The sequence below is a fragment of the Nanorana parkeri genome, unplaced genomic scaffold (assembly GCF_000935625.1).
Source record: "Nanorana parkeri isolate BGI_ZX_2015 unplaced genomic scaffold, ASM93562v1 scaffold964, whole genome shotgun sequence".
NCBI lineage: Eukaryota > Metazoa > Chordata > Amphibia > Anura > Dicroglossidae > Nanorana > Nanorana parkeri.
The window spans coordinates 137,904-158,272 of NW_017307232.1; the positions used below are offsets into that span (position 1 = coordinate 137,904).

General features: G+C 37.9%; 1 protein-coding gene across 4 annotated transcripts in view; it reads right to left on the reverse strand.

The window, feature by feature from the left end:
- Nucleotides 1-1,075: 1,075 nt before the first annotated feature.
- Nucleotides 1,076-20,369, reverse strand: part of IQGAP2 (IQ motif containing GTPase activating protein 2) — a 236,998-nt gene continuing 217,704 nt past the window's right edge. For all 4 annotated transcript variants that reach the window (XM_018566629.1, XM_018566627.1, XM_018566626.1 and 1 more), the window contains 11 exons: nt 20,145-20,229; nt 19,619-19,851; nt 18,657-18,789; nt 12,950-13,052; nt 12,141-12,282; nt 10,483-10,570; nt 7,958-8,170; nt 5,812-5,972; nt 4,467-4,610; nt 4,135-4,243; nt 1,076-2,197 (listed from right to left, as the gene is read on the reverse strand). In XM_018566629.1, the coding sequence (XP_018422131.1) occupies nt 2,084-2,197; nt 4,135-4,243; nt 4,467-4,610; nt 5,812-5,972; nt 7,958-8,170; nt 10,483-10,570; nt 12,141-12,282; nt 12,950-13,052; nt 18,657-18,789; nt 19,619-19,851; nt 20,145-20,229 (1,525 nt within the window). In that variant the 3' untranslated portion in view covers nt 1,076-2,083. The remainder of the gene's footprint in view (nt 2,198-4,134; nt 4,244-4,466; nt 4,611-5,811; nt 5,973-7,957; nt 8,171-10,482; nt 10,571-12,140; nt 12,283-12,949; nt 13,053-18,656; nt 18,790-19,618; nt 19,852-20,144; nt 20,230-20,369) is intronic.

The following is a 20,369-nucleotide window of genomic DNA, read 5'->3' on the forward strand; positions in this document are numbered from 1 at the left end:
CTAACCACTATATTTACCTCATTTGTTTCTCCTGTCATTAAACTAGTCATTAAAATTGAATTATTAGCAGCTCCGTAATCATTAATACATTGTTAAATATATGTAAGTACGTGAATTTGATCTACTATCAGCCTCTTGCAGCGTCTATACAGCAGCGCTGCACTAATGAGCTCATCACTGCACTGCTTCTTTCAAGTAACAGGCTGGGGCAGGTCCAGAGTGAGCTCAGAGGAAGTGGATTGAATGAGGCTGGCTGAGGAAATCTTGAAACAGAAAAAAGGACTTTGGGGGAAATTAGAATTTCTGAATTTGAAGGTGAATATTGAAGTAAAAGCTGGTTTTGGTAAGATCATCATTTTTATTTTGTTATTTAAGGCAGTCTGTCATTTTAAGAGACCAATAAAAAGACTTTGCTGGTTGGAGGGGCAGGCCAAGCTCTGTTTATACAAGTACATTAGGGATTTCCATATAACACCCACTGCCTACATCTCCTGGATCTTTTGGAATGCAGTTATAACTGAACCTCTGTTTATGCATTTCTTTCATCACATGCTCAATTTGAATTGTCAGGTTCGTATCAGGCTTAGGTTTAAAACAATCTTTAGTTGTAGTCCAGCTGTGCTGAATATACATCTTAGAAGAAACCTTTCCTAACACAACACTTAGTACTACTTTAATTTGCATTAGGGCTCAGAGGTGACGCTTTTCAATTAATTTATTGGTGCTCATTGCTAATCTCCAACTCTGCATTGGCATTCACTGCATGCAAACATTTAACTTTGCATTGGTGCTCATGGGACTGGCTACGGAAAGCCCCTCTTCTGTCAGAAAAGGCTGGCTGGGCTGTGGAATTACCTGAATGGTTCAACCGTTCTCTGGCTTCTCCTCTGCTGTAAAAAAAATGAATGCAGCCACCGCATCTAAAGACCAGTAGGATTGCAATACATTACGTTTTTCTTCTTGGGTTTAGATGCACTTTAACCTAGCTACAATGTTGCACAGTAGTGGTCTCCGACTAATGCCTTCCACGAAAGAGGATCTTCAAATGAATGAAAACTAAAATATGGCCGTTTTATTGAAACAATGAATTTTATTGCATTAAAAAATAAAGAAAATTACAAAGACGGAGCAATTGACATATAAAAAGGCACAGACTAAACTTGTGTAATCCTTTGATTGCAAGAGGAGGAGACTATGAACTACAATGCATTGTTCACCCCCTTTAATACCACAGCACTGGTGTGACAGAACCTATGAACCCTAAACAGCTATTGTTACCATGGTACCTCACTGCCATTCAGTACGGCCTACATAGAACAGTATACAAAAAGCCAATGTAGGCAGTAGTGCATTAAATCTAGAGTCAGGTTCATGCAACGGATCATTACATCAAGTATCTCTTTATAAATTATGTGTTATCTATAAAAAAAAAAACAAATATTAAAAAATTCCCCAAAAATTCACCTCTGTGGTTGACAAAAATGTCACTTTATCTGCCATCAGTGCTGACCCTTTAAAAAAAGAAAAAAACTGGTTTTACTAAGTTGTATTGAAAATGATCAATCAGCCCCGCTGTGTGGATATTAGCACTAGAGACAATAAGCACTTATTTTACTCAAAACACATTTACAACTTTTTTTTACATTTTTTTCCAGGACTCAATCCAGTATTAAAAAATAGATAACGTGATCAGTTTCCTCCATAGTGTATTTTATTGGTCAGTGAATTTAGAAATCTAGCAAAACTAAAAGCATTTAAATTGTTTTTCACATTGTAAAATCAGATTAATCTGTGCAGTATTTGAGGTGCTATAGTGCAGCAATGCGCTGCGACTTCCATTCAGCATGGAAGGGGTTAAGCTTCAATGCTCAGAGGAGCCGGGGGTCCTCAGACACTGACGGGGTTAAAGGCACCAGAATACAAACCGATTTAAAAATTTTGGTTATTCATTTCTCTTAATTCAAATAGATTTTGTTCACAATAGGATTTGAATTATTAATATATTAAATTAAAAAAATATTACAAAAAAATAGTTTTGACTGATTTGTGGTAAGCTGTCCCATTCAATCACCGCTAGGTGCATTTATTTTCCATAAAATTTCCTGTTCAGCAAAAATATCAGAAGGTTTACGTTAACTTTTGCCTTGTCGAAGATTTTCATTACAGCGACGCCGTCATACTGCATCTGCAATAAGTCCTGAAACAGAAAAAGAGAGAGAGAGAGGGAGGGATGTTATAGAGACCCCGTCACAAGGCCATTTATTGTGTTTCATGCATGTTATTAACCTTCCCTTGTGTAGACATCCAAAGACCATGAAACTGCTGCTGGATGCTGGCAATTTGCATGTGATGTCAGCAGCCCCAGCAGGCTCAAAGCTGTCACTCAAGTAACAATGTACAGCATTCCCCTTCAATCCCCCCTCCAGCAGCTACATAAAAGGTTATGTATGTAGGTGAGTGGAGGAGCAGGGCTAGTACAAACAGTAACTAGACAATGCCAGAAGAGGAGAGGGCTAAGATGTGCAAGGAGGTAAGGGGCTGTGCTAAGGGACTGACTCTTTCTTCCAGGAGTAGTCTTTTCTGCAGGACTCAGAGCGCTTGGCAGCAATACTGTGGCTTTGCTCAGCTAACCCCCTGCTGATACACCAATGTGAAGCTGGGAAACAGGGAGGTGGTGTTGTAAAGTCATATCAAAAAATATTTTATGGTAACAGTAAAATAAATAACTGATTTTCTTCTAGTCTTTCCCTCTAAATCATAGCCAGATTGATTACTTTTAAGGAGGAGTATTGGGAGAGTAAAATATACTGTCACACACCGGCTCTATACCAAGAGCTGAGCGATCATGTAACTGCTGATCACTCAGCTCAGCTTCTCCCCGCAAACAGCATTGACTGTCAATCACCGCTCCCCGCAGGGATTCCCCCCTCCCCTTTCGGTTCTCCCAGCACTCATTGGAAGGACAGACATGGAAGGGGGACGGCACAGCTGGCTCTGGCTCTAGAGAGGCAGAGCCAGCAGTCAATCAGGCAGTGGTGTGGATCTTAACCGTATTGGGATCTTTCCCAGCTGCAGTGCGGCTCTTCGCTGTCGGCATATAGCGGGAAGTACATAATGACTTTGGGTCACAGCAGTATGTTAGTAAATATATTCAAATTACCTAAAAGAGAAGTAAAGCCCAAAAAAGTTTGACTTTATACTGCACTTTAAATTTACTGTAATAGGGCATAGTACTGTATATTGATAACATGATACATGTCTGCTATGCCGTGACATGTTCTCCTGCAAGTGAATTCAGATTGGTTTATATGGTTTGCTGCAGTTTTTGTTTTACTGAATAGGCCCATGTACAGACCTATAACATATAGCTGTAATGTAGAAGGTTTGGCTTATGTTTGGTGCTCCCCGGCTTGTTATCTGATGTTGCAGAGATACCTCATACAAGGGGTCTTAGAGAAATATTTTTCACTATGGAAAAATAAGTTTTATTATTATCAACCTTGTCCACCCTGCAGCATTCACACAGCTCAAATTAAGTTTTTTAAATTACATTATACAGAAAGAGAAACTTTTAAGAGTTTGGGTAAAAAAAAATGTCAGTTTTTTAAATGTTTTGTGCCCTTTTTAAAAACTATTTATAAAATATGCTTTACACATAACATTTTAATACAGGGCATGCCTGTGATACAGGATTCACATAGTATTATAGGTGTTCCAAAGATAAACCATTCAGACTCTCTATACGAGTAAACTACATATGGGAGCCAGTGACTCAATGCTGCTTGTGGCTGTACATTTCAGCTTGAGCTATTGAGCTTTGTAAACACAGACTCAACAGAGGATCTGAGGACAGCCTGCAAAAATATGTGCCTAGAGTTCCACCTGCATAAAATACAATATTTCTATACAATATCCCATATTTACCTGGCAAAACAAAAAAACTAAAACTAGAAAATTAAAACTATATACATAAAACCATTTTATAGGAAACACTACTATAGCCTATATAGGAGCAACCAGGGCTTTGTGACATACAAATCCTTTGGCAGGTAAAAAGAGTTCCCTCCTATGTATTTCATCTGTGTATTTAGCTATTTGTCTGAAATTCAGCTTTAATTAGAATAACATGATTACCTGAAAGTGAAGTTGAACCTTCTCCATTTCTACACCAAGAAACTTTGCCTTAACTTCAAAATCCCCAACTTCATCTCCCGGTGTTATATCAAATAAGACGTTTTTAAACCTGGAAAAGAGACAAGAGTCAACTCAATGTACAGCCAGTTTAAGGAACATTCTGCATGGCACAGGTTATATGAAGAAACTATTTAAGAACATTGAGATCCGATAAGAAATATCCCCAAAATGTACCCCCGGCAGTTGCTTAACAATCGCCATAGCGACCCAGGCGGCCGCTATGGGGCCCGGGGCTCTCATATGTAGTAAAACAACTATGCAGTGTTACTTACTGATTGGTCTGCAGCCCCTCTATCTCCAGGATCACTCCTTTCTCATGTAGTCTAGCTCCTGTGTACTTCAAAGACGACTGTTTCACCTTCTTGCTTGTCTTCTCCTCTCCCTTACCATTCATTTTAATAGAACGCCTTGAATTCCTGTGTACAGTGCATAGAGAGTAAATGAGAACAAGAAGACATAGACAACAAGTAAAAAAAAAAAGTTTGTTCTGCCTTTTATTTTTTAAACAAAGGAGCTAAAATACAATCATATACAGATATTTATCATTTCAGTGTTGATGCAATCTCTACAGCATCTCTAGGTGCCTCTTTAGAAGATACATTATATTGGTTTAGGTTTAAAATTGTTCCTGATAACCAATTGTCCTTCATCAATTTAAGACCATAGAGTAACAAGTCAACCGAAGCTGCAAGTAAAATACATGTCTACGTGAAGAATTTAAAGAGCAATCTTTCTGAAGTTGCACAGATGCTGAATGACTGATCACCAATGTATATGAGGCCCTTTAAAATGCCATTTACCTCTTAAAGTTTTCACATAGATTGCAGCTGTCCAATCTACTCCTCAATGTGGAATATAAAATGGATTTTGTAGAAAACACGTCTAATTAGTGAATCCCATTTTAGCTTGGCCACAGACTGGCTTTAAGAGATCCACTTATTCTCTTCAGCTTATTCTCTTCTGGGACATGTACCACCAGAGCCCACCTCAACGTTTTGTCTGCTTACTCAGGGGCAATACAGTGTGGTACATAAGCAGTGAAAGGTGTATTCCCCTTATGTGTGCACATTTCTACATGCCATTACTAATGATTCTCATGCATGGGATTTATCACTCTACAGAGTTTAAATGCTGCATACAGTGCTTGCATTTATTGGGTCATATATGGGCACCCTTAATATTGTTCAGGACCAGAATTTGAACAGCTCTGCAAGAGATTGCAATTTCAATTACTTTACTCCACACAGAAGCTTACTTTTTCAGTAAAGGTCCTCTACCTCAGTAATCAGCCTTTTTGAATATTTTATAGTGTCCCAGTAATGTACATACAGAAGCATAGACAATAATATAAAAAAAAACTAAGATAATCCATACAAAAAGTACAAAAAAATAAAAATACAAACAAAGATGATACATACAGAAGTACAAGAACGAAAAATATGTACAAACATTAATATATACACAAGTATAAAAAAACGTAAATAAGTACAAAGATAAAAAAGCAATTTGGAAAGGCTACTGTAAGTAGATATTTCTAATATACAGCAGGGAACTACATGTTCTATAATACATACATTCAAATGATAAAAGCAACAAAATAGAGAAATCAGAACGTACTTCCTAGTTAAGTTATCCAGACAGGCCTTGATATAAGTGTTATAATAATTTATCTGTTCTTCAAAGAATGCCGTCTTGGAGTTAAGAGCATTGAGAGTCTGCTGAAGTTTCACAAGTTCAGCTTTTCGTCGCTGCCGGTGTCGTCTTTGATTTCGGATATCCTGTATTGCACAAAAGAAAGATTTGTTATAACAGGATAGACTTTAAAACAGCAATACCTTCTTTTGAAGTAAAATATTACTGGCCGTCAACTGGTATTAACAGTAAGTTTCTATGGGGTTTCCACTGAGGAGAGCAGGAAAAGGGGATAAAACAGTGACTATGAGATAAAATACCAAATAAAGGCTTTAAATAACTATAATCCACCCGTGCAGAAAAATATTTTATACCAATGTCATATTTAGGAGAATCATTTGGTGTGAAAGCAATCATGAGATAAAAATAACAATTATAACATAACATTGTGCAGCTTTGTGAGCTCATATTTGTAACACACAACACTGTTTCATAGGTACAAACCAAGATGAAATCTAACCAGAAGAGCATATGTTTCAATTAAGCTCTTTGGGGTGATTTCTATCAGAGGGAGGACCTTGTGTGGTCTCTGTTAAGTGGGATCAGACTTGGTGTGTGGCTACCAGCTGTAATAGTAGCAGAACATCACTATCCAGCCATAACAGCAATCCCCCAAGGTAATGTAATGGAGTAGATATTGTGTATGGACACAGTGGGCTGCACTGTGGACATCCGAAGAAGCCAGTCACTGTGTGCTCCTGTAGAGAACTAAGGAAGACCAGCAACTTGCTGGAGCTGTGATCAGGTTGCATTAACAGATTTCACTTAAGGATGCACAAGGATAAGAGTGTACAAAAACAGGACTGCTCTCTATCATCATGGTTTGACTACGCTGAACCATTCATTGTTACAATCTCACCATAAAAGAAATTAGGTATAAGAACCTATTGACACACCACTAACTAATCAAATATTTTACATACATGAAAGACAGTTGGGGATTACCATGTTTGAACCAGGAAAGAAAGCTCCTATAATAAAATACATAATGTGTCGTTTCTGCTGTATATAGGCTATTTGCCAGGCTGTCACACACTTATCTGCAAATTATCATGACTTAATTTCACAAATCCAGCAGCTCACCACTCTGTTTCTTTTCTAATTTGATCAGTCTTTAATAACAGACTGCATCATGGGTACAGTAGTTTTAATACAGTTAAAGTCAAACTCCAGGCTTTTTCTAAAAAAAGGTCCCCAGGGCAGTGTATAAACAAAAGAAAAAAAAAGAAAAGCAGCTGAGGCTGTTACCCACAGTTACTTTTCTTTACCACAAGATGTGCTCTAGGTTGAATGGTGCCCAGTGTCAATCAAACCAAAATGATGGGAACATACTGGGAGTAAGTTCTCATTATTTTGAGTGAGGGGGAGCATCCTTCACAGTGTACTGATATGCAATGAGGACCATCCAGTCTGAAGAAGAGGTATAGAGGAGGAGGACCCTGTGATGTCATATGACCGGCCTGAAGGCATCTGAAAAAGGTACGTTTAAAAAACAAAGAGCAAGAAAAAAAAACATGCAAAAACATAAAAAACCGTAAGAGGCCACTTGTGGAAGAGGGCACTGACATGGGGGAGGGGAGCATGGAGTCCAGAGTCGGGCTATAAGAAATGGTAACATAAATGCATTACGTTCTTTACTATTTATTGCCAATATTAATGTACAGTATATGCATGATGTTTGTATGATTCCTAACTATTACTATTTAGTATGAACTGTAAAAAAAACACAAAAAAAAAATAAAATAGATAAAACACAAAGAAATTGACCTCTAGACCCCACTGCTTGTTATGTAATACAAATCAGACTTTATACTTCATAACACAACCAATGGCATCTATACCTCCATCTAGCCAATGGATTGGAAAATATTTATAAGAGGCTCAATAAATCCCATTGGCTGTCTTATTAGTTAACTTTTTTTATTACACCAAATAGATTAAAATCCGTAGCAAAATATATTGCACAGTTTTTATTAAAGTCAAGCCAACTGGTTCCCAAATATCATGAAGTTCAATGCCGTCTTATCAAACAGCCAAAACCCATATTCAGTCCAAGTGGTAAAAACAATACCTTAGTAATTTCATTGATGATTTCTTGATACTTGTTCTCCTCGGACACCAGTCCGGCTTGTTCTAATGTGCGCAGATTACGCAGAATCTTTCTTTTCTTCTGTTCCAGGGGAAGCTGGCCATCTTCAAACACAGACTGACTCCTCTTCATTTTATCAGGGGTCTTGGCATCGAGTGCAGCTCGTTTTTCAATGACTTTTAAGTGTTCATTTTCCTGGAAACAGACCACATTTGTTTATTTAATAATGGCATGCCAGAGAAAAGAATGAGACTGGAAGCCAGAGCAGGGCTTATAAAATGTTTTACATAACCCCCAACTTCAAATGGAGAACAAACATCTTTAACTGCTGCTGATACAAATGACGTTAGGGGGTCAGAGTTGTCAGGGACTGACCTCCACAGTTCTGTAATTAAATTATGAAGAAAAGGCACAAAAGAATGTACTCAAAGAGAACCTGTTTGCTATCACTGCCAACGTTCTCATCCAATGCTTGAGGTAGCTATTGTCCAACCAAGATAAACTAATTGCCAAGGATCACAGGAAGTAGACACATAGCCTATGATCCACAGCTCCATTAATTGGCCATAATATGGTATATTCCTGATATCACACTCAACCTGGAAAGAAAATATACTCAAAATATTAGTTTTTGCCCCATTCGCACAAAACAAATAAACATGCAGTTTTGTAGGCCGAATTGCTCTGTGGATTTTTTAAAATACACCCCCTAACCGATAAGTATTAAAGTAATACATTACAGGTTGGTTGTTGATTTGTAACCAGGAATCTGTATTCACAACCAAGGGGCATATTGATAAAGCAGTCAATTGATCATTCATTAGATAATCTTTTGACATACTTATGAAGCACATTCACTATTCAGAGGCGCAGTAAATAAAAACTTGGCTTGGAATCTTTAAAAGCGTTCACACGCAGCAACCTGAGCTGTCAAATGTTTATCAATCACTGGAAGGAGGGCAAATGAGGGTGAATCCAGGTGAATTGTGCCTAGATTTGGCTGACTGTTATAAATATACCTCCTATGAACCTCTTAAACCGCTTTTCAAATGTGTCTGCATAAAGGGGTCTGTAGACCATTAATCATATCAGGTGAATAAGGGAATACATTTGTGTACTAGTGCTATTTGGAGTCTTCCTTCTACAGCTGAGACTTAAAGAGAACTTATCAGGAGTGTTGCCCTGATCTGGATCTAAGCCCCACCCCCTCCAGATCTATTATATACTGTACCTCCATGATTCAACAGTACAACAAGAGGCTTTAAAGTGTATCTACAGCCCAAACGTTGTTTTTTTTAGATAGAGTAGTAGGGAATGTCTGATTAGGGTAATTTTCCTTCGCTTCCTATCTGGAAGATGATCTCTCCAAAAGGAAGGAAAATATTTCTTAGGCAGTTGTCACTAAAACAAGGGTCCCTATTGGAAGAATTCCCTTCTATTCCTGTTCTCTCACTATCACAATGGATGGTAATTCTCTGCAGTGGGAACACAGACAACAATAAAAACCTGACAGGGTTTTTAACTCTTTTCTACTCAATCAAAAACAAAATATTTTGCCATTAAATACACTTTAGGGGTCTATTTATCAAAAATTTGCATAGAATATCCAAGGGAATGAGAATATAAATGTAACCGTTGCTAATATGGAGCATCTATATGCTCATTTTCCCCAGCGATCTCTTAAATTGTAACATTGTATCCCCTTACTAACATGTATTTATTTCCTATGGTTGTCAGCTCCATCTAGTGGCCACAATGCAGTATTTTCATTATTCACTGTGTGAATAAGCACTTTGCAGACCATTCAAACAGAAAAAAAACACAAAGAACATTTGATTTCGCACTATTCTCAGCTGGTTCATTTGCACAGAACGAACGTCCAGTTTCCCTGGGTAAATAGCTATGCAAGATTTTATAAAAACAAACCCTTGGAAGTCTCACAGAAATCATTAAAAGAAGTATCGAGAGAGTAAAATATACTTTTCCCAATAGTTTAAGCCGGCATGTGACATTGCAGCGGCCACACGCCAGCTCTTTAGCTCGAGAGCTGAGCGATCACAAACGGCTGATCACTCAGCTCACAGTGTTCTCCCTGCAAAGAGCAGGCAGAGCCAGCTGTCAATCCAGCAGCAGGGTGGATTCCAGCAATATTGAGAAAATTCGTCCCAGCTGCAGCGCAGCTCTGTGCTGTCAGCATATAGCGGGCAATAGCTTGCTATATGGCGACTTTGGGTAACAGGAGTACATTAGTAAATTTGCTCTTTTTACCCAAAAGACAATAAACAAAAGTTTGGCTATAGTTCTCTTTTAAAGGAGTAACAAACATTTGATAGTTGCACTTTGAGAGCATAGTTAGTCTTATGACTTGACAGGTTCACTTTAAGTTTGATGACAGGCCACTTTCCCAGGTAAATCTAGGTGACTCTTAACATCTGATCTTTCTAGTGCTGGCCCCGTTACTGAGATTCCACATGATACAAAAGTATTACAGAAACACATGGACTCACCTGTGGCAAAGAAGCCGGTGTTTCTAAAATTTCTATGAGTTTTTCTCCAGGCTGTGTGCGGATTACATCAACTATCAACTTCTTTGTCCTGCAGGGAAAATCGAGTTATGGCCAACCAATAATAAAGCAGTGGTTTTCTTTATATAGCTAGGCATTTAGAACATTTTATAACCCAAAAACAAACCTGAAAATGTGGACGCTCTAGTGTTCCTTTGCACAAACTCTACACAATAAGTGAAAAATCACACTTCCCAGTAGTAGACCTTCCCTTGTAAAGGGGATAATTTCTGCTAAACTCCCAACTATCTAAAGACACCTTCTACCACAAAGTATGTAGGACACAGCTTTACAGCCCTGATTACATAGACATTTTCCTTTATACTTGCATTTCAATGTAAAAAATTGGACCATTTAGAAAATCAGATGAAGGGCCACAGCTCACTATCACAGGCCCGTCATTTCATTTTCCACCGTGCTTACTAAAAGTTGTCAGCTGAAGCAAAATCACTTTTATTTAACTTTTGTCTCTGATCCATTTATTTTAGCTTCCCTGTTTAATATTACATTCATTTGATTAGGGTTGCTTTTGAATAAATATGTCATCTTCTCACATTCAATTTGTTTTTAATGATATAAGTATGAAAGCGTGTCTTTAGATGCACATTCTGAGCGTAACTTGGACAGCAGCAAAGCTGGTGAACTGAAACAAATCCAGACAGGAACCATTCTCTGTTTGTTCTGATGCCAAGGAAAACACTAGGTCATTTTTGGATATGGAAGATACGGAAAGATTTTCCTACAAATGGCGTCACTAACGACTGATAATTTTGTCTTAGAAAAACATTTTTGCAATTGTAAAGTTTTAGTTCATTTTGGCAAGCATTTTGTAGACTTAATCCAGATACCACCCTATAACCTAAAGTACAGGACCAATTAACCCAACAAACAAGATGGCTTATATATAAAATGGGGACATCCTGCTTATACAATATAAGAAACTGTAAGCAATCCAAGTTATATTTTTTTCAGCAAATCAAACTTAAGGGACAAACAGCCATGTTTAATAGCCAGGGAAAGCAACAATGAACTAAGGGCAAATTGCAATAACCTAAAGCACACCAGAATGCACACTGCTAGTAAAAGGATGGAATCTAATTGGTCAATATGGGTTCTGCAAATTGCACTTATGCTACGTTACCTTTGCACTATTTTACCGAATACTATAAAATGAATTAATAATAATAAAGACAGATTTGTATTACAATCAGAATTTTTATCAACAACAAAATAAATTTGTTCGCCGCCATCTTTTAACAGAAGTCATTCCAAAGCTATACTGGTTATTTTGGAGCAAAGAATGATTTAATGGTATTATGTGAAAGATAACATGATCAGTGAGGTGTTTTTCCTATCTCTCTGAATTTATGGTAGAAAATATGATACTGCTTTGCTTTACCTGCCAGCCCCGCAACATACAGGAAAATGTAAACACTAGAAAGGGTGCAATTACAGGCAGTGAATTAATTGAAGGATATCCGGCAGGAGAATTTATATATTTTAAACAAGAGGTTCAGGACTGGATTGGATTAGTCTTACGGTAATGTCTGCTGATCTGCATAGAAACCACAAAGATTGTGTTTATTTAACAAAATACATACTTGATCATCATGCTTTTCATGTCTTGATCCCCACCATCTTTTAAATCAAACTTGCTTGTTAGTGAAAGGGAAATTTCAGTTTTGGCCAGTTGACCAAGTGCATTCTCTTTGTTAGGATCATTAGAATCTACTGCACCTTCACCTGTTGGAAATAATAGGTAAAAAATATTACTATATTCGTATATATTGGTTTGATTTTTACATATGCTGTGTGTGTGTGTGTAGAGAGACACATTTATACATACATGTATATATGTATATATATATATATATATATATATATATATATATATATAGAGATCAATATCTATCTATCTATCTATATCGATCTATATCTATCTATCTATCTAGATAGATCTATATCTATCTATCTATCTATATCTATCTATCTAGATCTATATCGATCTATCTTATCTAGATCTATATCGATCTATTTTATCTAGATCTATATCTATCTATCTAGATCTATATCGATCTATCTATCTAGATCTATATCGATCTATCTATCTAGATCTATATCTATCTATCTAGATCTATATCTATCTATCTAGATCTATATCTATCTATCTATATCTATATCTATCTATATCTATCTATCTATCTAGATAGATATATATATATATTAGAATAGTATCCCTGACTAAAGGCTGCTGTTGACAATACACTAAACATAGCAAAATTAACAAGAAGACTTTCTATTTATCTCACAGACCCCAGAACTACAGAAGAGGAAATGATATGACAAAAACTTAGCTATCAGGTCACAGTGACATGAACAATGTACAGGGAACAGGAAAAAAATGTCTCACCAAGAAAAGACTCCACATCTGGGACTGATCCAAGATCCTCCAGCAACTCATGTAGAACGTCATTGTGGTCCGGTGATATGGCATCCTGATGTTCCAAAAGCAGCTATGTCATAAAAAAAATGTAAATGTTATAACTACTTTATAATTAGAAGTTAATAAGAACTAGCCTCAAATACATATGACTGTGGTAGAGACAGCAGGATGTACGTTTTGTCATTGGGAAGGACTGGTGTGAATAGTTTTCTCCTGTAAAATATGTTGGCACGATGTGAATAGCATGAAATAAATGCATGGTTCATACTTAATAAGATGTGCAGTATTGTTGTGCATCTTCCCTAAGGATTTGAACTGTATTATTCACCTTGACAGTCATACTGTCAAGGTGAATAATTACTTATGAAAGTAATTTAGATGCCTATGGTGGGCAAAATATAAAAAATTACTAAATAAGCTAAAAACACCAGTCAGGGCTGATGAAGTTCCAGCATTCACACACACTTTATCCTTAGGACTGGTAGGGTAACATGGAGTGACTATGTATGTATGTGTGGCTATGTATGCATGCATGTATGTATGCATGTATGTATGTGTAGATGTGTGTGGGGTACTTAATAAATAAATACTTTTTTTTAACTATAATCCTATTTTATATTATACAGGATTTATATATTGCCAGCAGTTTGTGCAGAACCTTTAAAATTTAGGTCAGCACGGATACAGATATCATGGCCACAGTTTTACATATATATTCCTAACTAAGGCATTTTTGAGATAAGAATTGTCTTTTGTCTTTCCGGTGACTTCATTAGCTGTAGCTACAGAATGCTTTATCAGCTCTCTGCACTAAGGCCCACCATTCTATAAATACAGCAGATTTTATATGTGTGCGTACATGTCAACTAAGTGACCGCCATCCCTCCTCTCTACCACAACAAGATAATTGCCAAGGCCAGCTGTTAGGACATTCAGACACTGGGCACTGTACTGTGGGATGGGTGCATACATATACTCCCCTATGAGAAGTAGAGAGGCTTTAAAGCGTATGCCTGGACAAAACAAATGCAGTACATCTCTGCAATACGTGCAGCTGTTTTGTCTTTTAAAATCATTGTATGTACAGAAAAATACATGTCCATCCTGTTAGAACTGCAGTGAGCTCCTAATTTCCTGTAGTCAGCTGACAGCTCTGCCTCTGCTGCACTGAAAACCAAAGCAGTGTTGTCAGCCCTGCCCAGTTATTTTCTGTTGCACTACATAATACCTCACACTCATCTATATAACATATGAGGGATGTGTTTTGTAGTCGAGGAGAGGGTGGGTAGCTGACAACACTGTATGGAATTTCAGTGCAGTAGGGGCATTATGTTGTCAGCAAACATAGATTTGAGAGATCACTGAATTTATTGGCAGATCAACAGGTATTTTTCTGTACTGGAAGTGTTTTTTTTAAAAAAAGACAAAATATGGGGAAGGGTGCATGCATTACAGACATGTACTGAAAATGCTGTTTTTTTATATTTTGCCCAGACATACACTTTAAGGTAGCTCCAGGCAACAAAGACCGAAAAAAAAAAAAGTCTCATGAAAACAGTATTATAAAAGGTCAGTTATTTGCTATAGGCGGTTTTAGCTTTAACGTTTACCTTACATTTCCTGTATATAAAATAAGAGAAAAAATACAACACGTTAATAGATATGGCCGTGTCCTTTCAATCTCCCCTTATAACTTTCTATCATAGGCTTTCTAAATGGGTCCTGCCCTGTTTTTAACTAATAAGTATAAAAAATGAGCAGCATTAAAAGAAACGCCGCTCCGGAAGGAACGTTATGCCTAAAAAAAACCTCTGGATTGGGTTTCATAGATAAATTCTGGGAATGTCTTATTTTAAATGGTTATTGTCTGTGAATTATATCTATTATTATGTTATACTTTGATTATCCCAGACAAATGGAGCAATTACTGCATGGATACTTAGACCTAAGAAAATAAATCTTCCATGGCTACTGTATTTCCTGAATTTAAAAGTAGATTATCTTAATTACAAGTTTCTATATAAATAGTAATAAGATATGTTGTGGTAATGTGTTTAGAACATCTGATGATGTATAAGCTGCAAGAAGCACACAGATGCGCCCCACAAGTTCAGCTCTTTTGTAGCACCACCTGGAGGTCATATGTGGTACCCCAGTTATTTGTAAAGTAACATGAATGGGCAACAAAAGTAGCTTAAAGCTTATGTCAAGGCAAAATAAAACGCAGTACAGCTCTGCAATACATGTCTATTTCCCCATATTTTATCCCTTCAGAGACACTGCAAGTACATAAAAATAGTTGTTGATCTGCGGGAAATGGACCCAACTCTTGAGAACTATGGCCCAACTTTTATGGCCATAGTTCTCTTTAGGGTCACAGAAGGACATTTACTATGTTCTATAGTGACCTAAAACTCAGCAAATAGCAGGCATGCTGCCAGCGCAAAGCCAACAAATCCTGACAATACTGGGATGCACCCCGCTGCCTGATCGACAGCTGGCTCTGCCTCCCTAAAGGCAGAGCCAGCTGTGCCCGCCCCCTCCCCTATCTGTCCCCCCAGCCAACGCTGGAGGAAAAGAGAGCAGGGGGAATCCCTGCAGACAGCGGTGACTGAGAGTCACCACTCTCTGCAGTGAGAAGATCGGGAACGGAGCAATCAGCAGTATGTGACCACGCAGTTCTTGATCAAAGCGCTGCTCAAACTGTTGGCGCTATATACATACTATGTAATAATAATAACCAATAGAGCTGACGTGTGACAGCTTCAGTGTCACACATCGGCTCTAATTATGGGGATGAGTGCATTTCACTCTCCCCATAATTCTCCTTCAAAATGATATTAAAGTCAAAAGGCTTTTAAATCTATTTCAAATGCTGAGTAAATCACTTACAATGGATGCTGCTCCTTGATGTAAAAAAAAAAAAAAAGTTATTTTACCCCTTTGCCAATCCCTGCACTGGTTTCCAAGTATCCAAAAGGATAAAATACAAAATATTAACAACGACTTACAAAGCCATCCACAACTCTGTCCCCGGCTATATCTCAAACCTTGTCTCAAAGTATCACCCTAACCGTCCCCTCCACTCCTCCCAAGACCTCCTGCTTTCCAGCTCCCTTGTCAACTCCTCCCATGCACGCCTCCAGGATTTCTCTAGAGTCTCCCCCATTCTGTGGAACTCTTTACCCCAACCTGTCCGTCTATCTCCCACTCTGACTGCCTTTAGGCGATCCCTTAAGACTCATCTCTTCAGGGAAGCCTATCCCACTTCAACCTAACTGCGCAACCATCGCGTTCTCAAACAATTCATCCCCACACAGCTACCTCCTCATGTATCACTTGTCCCTTCCTTTTACATTGTAAGCCCTCAGGGGCAGGGCCCTCTTTACCATCTTGTCTTGAATTGCATTATGATAGTAATGTCTTCCTTATATTGTAAAGCGCTGTGCAAACTGTTGGCGCTATATAAATATTGTATAATAAAAATAAAATAATAATGCTCTACAAACCTCCTGGATTTCACACTACAGTCTTGCCACGTGTAAATGGCCATTTTAGAGACCATCGAAGAGATGGTTTAAGGGACTTTACCTTTATTGAGCTGCACTCACTGAGCCCTGGGAACAGTGGTTCTTCAGTGTACATGTGCATTTGACTACTTCGCAGAGAGCAGAACAAAGAATCTCTATGGAAGACATGGCTACGGATAACCTACTGGTGGGGCTTAGACACCCTCTTAAGTCCCTGTCCTGAACTGCCCTTTATAAATCATGGCCATCAAGGTGCCCTCTTGCGTTGCAGCACTGGAGGAATATGTGTTTGATTCCCATGAAGGACAACATCAGAATGGAGCTTATATGTTCTCCCTTTGTTAGCATGAATGTTCTTCCAGGTGCTAGATTTTCCTTCCAAAATCCAACTGGTAGCTAACCAAACTAATCCTACACTTTTCGGTTTTCTGACTGTTAACTATAACAGACTTTGTGAGCAGACTCTGATGTGGCTCTATGGACTCTATAGCACAGCATATTATCCTGGAGCTGAATAAACATGGAAAATAAATGAGCTGCTTGTGAATGAATGTCAGACTGAAGAAAAAAAAAAACAGGATTTGTGGGCCTCTTTATCAATAAATCAAGGCTAGTTCTATGTCCAAGACCTAATTCATAAAAATCCTATTGCTGTTAATAAGGTCAGCATCGCAGGCCTCTAACATCTGTTTTGAATAAATGTTATTAATAATGGACGCCATGGGACATATTACTAAGTGCCGGAGCAGCCAACGCCCACCAGGACAGGACAAAGCCAGTAATGAAGACCAGTAAAAAGCCTTTGCGAGAAAGGAATGAAAACTTTCATGTCGTAATCTGGATCCTACAGTACAAGTACTACTACAGAAGCCAATTACATAATGACAGCAGTCAATGACCTTCTGTACAGCATGTACAGAAATGTGTGTGGGTGTAGGTCTGATATTACAGAAGGGATATAAGTTAGTACAGAAGATTATGATGTGACTCATAGGTTAGCTGTAGGAAGGAGCTTAAAACTTTCAAACTGCTAAAGATCTCCACTAACCAGTATGTACAATGTCCACAAATAATACCACAATTAGAATGTTGGATAACTGGAAACCATTTATGTAAAAACAAAATGTGGCGAGTGTCCTCCTGCTGTTGCCTGTCACTCCATTTACTCCTCGGCATTTCTTATTCATTATTTCCTGCATTCACTGCACATACAGTAGCTGTGCTTTATCAGCATTAACATAGCCTTAGACCTTGTCCCAGATACACCTGCTGCTTAATATCTCTGCCAAGATTAGTAAGATAAAGGCAAAAAATAACCAATTAATGTAGAGCTAATGTAACCCCCAACCCTGGTCCCTTGTAATAAAAATGGCGCGTAATACTTACCTCTTCTGAAGGAAATGCAGCTTGAGTCCCACAGTGGTCAGGCATATGGCTATATACCCATTTGGCAACAGGACATCAGATGATGGGCCAAATATTTTTTATCATAACAATGTGGAAAGGTTTTCAGGATGGTGGGGTGGGTTGAAATTTTTTTTAAGCATATCTAAACCCAAGAGCAAAAATATTTAAATATAGCAGCTTGCCAGTACTGTAACAATGGAGGAGCAATGTTGAAGTGTTTAATTACTATAGAAAAACATCTCCATAACATTGTGGGGGAGGTGTTCTCTAGTACACAATGGTGAACTGGGCAGGGCTGAAAACATTTCTTGAGAACACTGAGTGCACAGGAATGTTCAAGCTCAATGGATTGCTGGCAGAATCAATAGGTATGGTTTGCACTTATTGAAAAGATATAGTATTACGCTTCCACTGGTATATTTAGCAAGACAAAAAGGAAGCAAAAGATGTACATGAACATTAACATAACATATCTTCTACCACAGCCGATTAGGACTGAACCAGGAAAAACAAATCAGAGATAGACACAAACAAGGTGTCAGGTCTTCATATTAGCTGCTCTCAAAGATCAAAGTAATTCGGTAAAAGTGGATTTCCATTCTATGTTGCCATTCCAAGGACACCTTTAAAAATAAAGTCTGCTCCCAGGGTTATGATTGGTTGTAGCAGTTACCTAAATAAGGTTATGATTTACGTATACAGATGCACATATACGGGGTATCACTATGCATACTTACTGAATGGGTATTGATGATTTCTTCTATTGAGATGTATATGACAGGCTTGCTTAGTGTCACCAGATCAGAATACTCATCAATATTGAATTTCTCCTCTGGTTCTGGAACTTCACAAGCAGCTTGAAAGAATTTTCTAAATAAAAAAAAAACACCTTAACATTACATTGTTATCACATGAAAATTATGAGACATAACATAAAAACAAAAAAATGACCATGCTTTTGATGTATGTTGTATCTTTTTGCTTAATGTTTACTTGCTAGAATGTACGATTTTAAAAGAAAGAATAAAAAAAATACTTTTTACATGCATTAGAATCCACGGACATTAAAAATGTTATGCCCAGGGAAGATCTTGGCTGGGGCACAGGAGGGCATTTTTCCCCAGGCCAATACCATAGATGCCAACTGTCTTGGATTTGCTGGGACAGTCCCGAATTTAGGTGCTCTCTAATGGGCATTGTTTACAGCATCACCCTTATCTGAGTTACTAAGCATGTGCAGTAGCTTTAACAAGGGTAGTAACTAAGTTTCCAGCTGCGAGTGGTTTTTTCTGCATAATTAGGGCCAGGACCATCTGGGGTGACAGTGTCCTGGTGACTGGGATAAATATGTTGCCAAGTATGCAGTAGAATTAAGATATATTGGTAGGTTATTCTTTAGCTATCTGCTTCCCAGGCACAGGTAAATGGAAGTCTTCCACCAATTTTCTTTGTGGTCCTGGGATATCATGTGTCTGAATGCTGAGAGCCACAGAGGAAATTAATATTGGAAGATGTAAAGGTGTGTTATAATAAATCATGTCCTTTGGCAACACCCACCCCACAAAATGGTGTCACTACATTACATGCAATCTGCACCTAACTAGCAAAAAGGCTTAATTTGCAGGGAAAAACAAACATCAAAAGGTAAATATTTTTTTGTTTTCCTAAACAGAAAATAGTAACAGTAAATAATATAAACCTGAACTTCTGGTGGGTCTGAGACAGGTAGTTGTTCATGGAAGATAAGTGAGCATTTTCTCCATCAAATAGCTTATTGGAAGCAGCATGCTGAAGCACTTTGGCTACAGAACCGAGGTTCCTTCTCTGGTCTGGATGAATCTGACCTCCAGCTGTCATGTCAATAATGTCAAATCCATCTGGGGCCACTATAGCAGGGTTCATGTACCGATAATAAAGGAGGTTTCCAACAACCTGGGGGGAAAAAAAAGAACATTAAATGAGAAGCATGTAAGACTAAACAACATGGTGGACCACGACTCTCAATGTTGTTTTACATTGCTGTGGCCCTGAGGTAAATAAAGTTTTTTTGGTTTTATTTTGGCTGTCCTTGATTTGAATTTTATTTGTGCGGGCAATATATGTACCAAAATGTACTGCACCTAAATTGGGATCATAAAATTCAATGTCACTCTAATGTTCATATCTAAATTCAGATAAACATCCTAACCTAGTAAACCATACTGTTAGTTAGTAAACATAATAACCTTTAAGAGTTCCTCTTCGGTTGCGTCTGGGAATTTTTCATGTAAGGAGTTCTTCAGAACTTTGGCCACGTACCTCATTCCATAACTTTACAAAGAAAAACATAAGTATTTAGTAAGCTAAAGCAACTCAGTCAGATTAGAAACTCTTGTATATGCCAAATGGCTTTCATAAATAAAAGTGCCATTATATGTTCTCTCTGATTTTCTGATTACAATATATATATA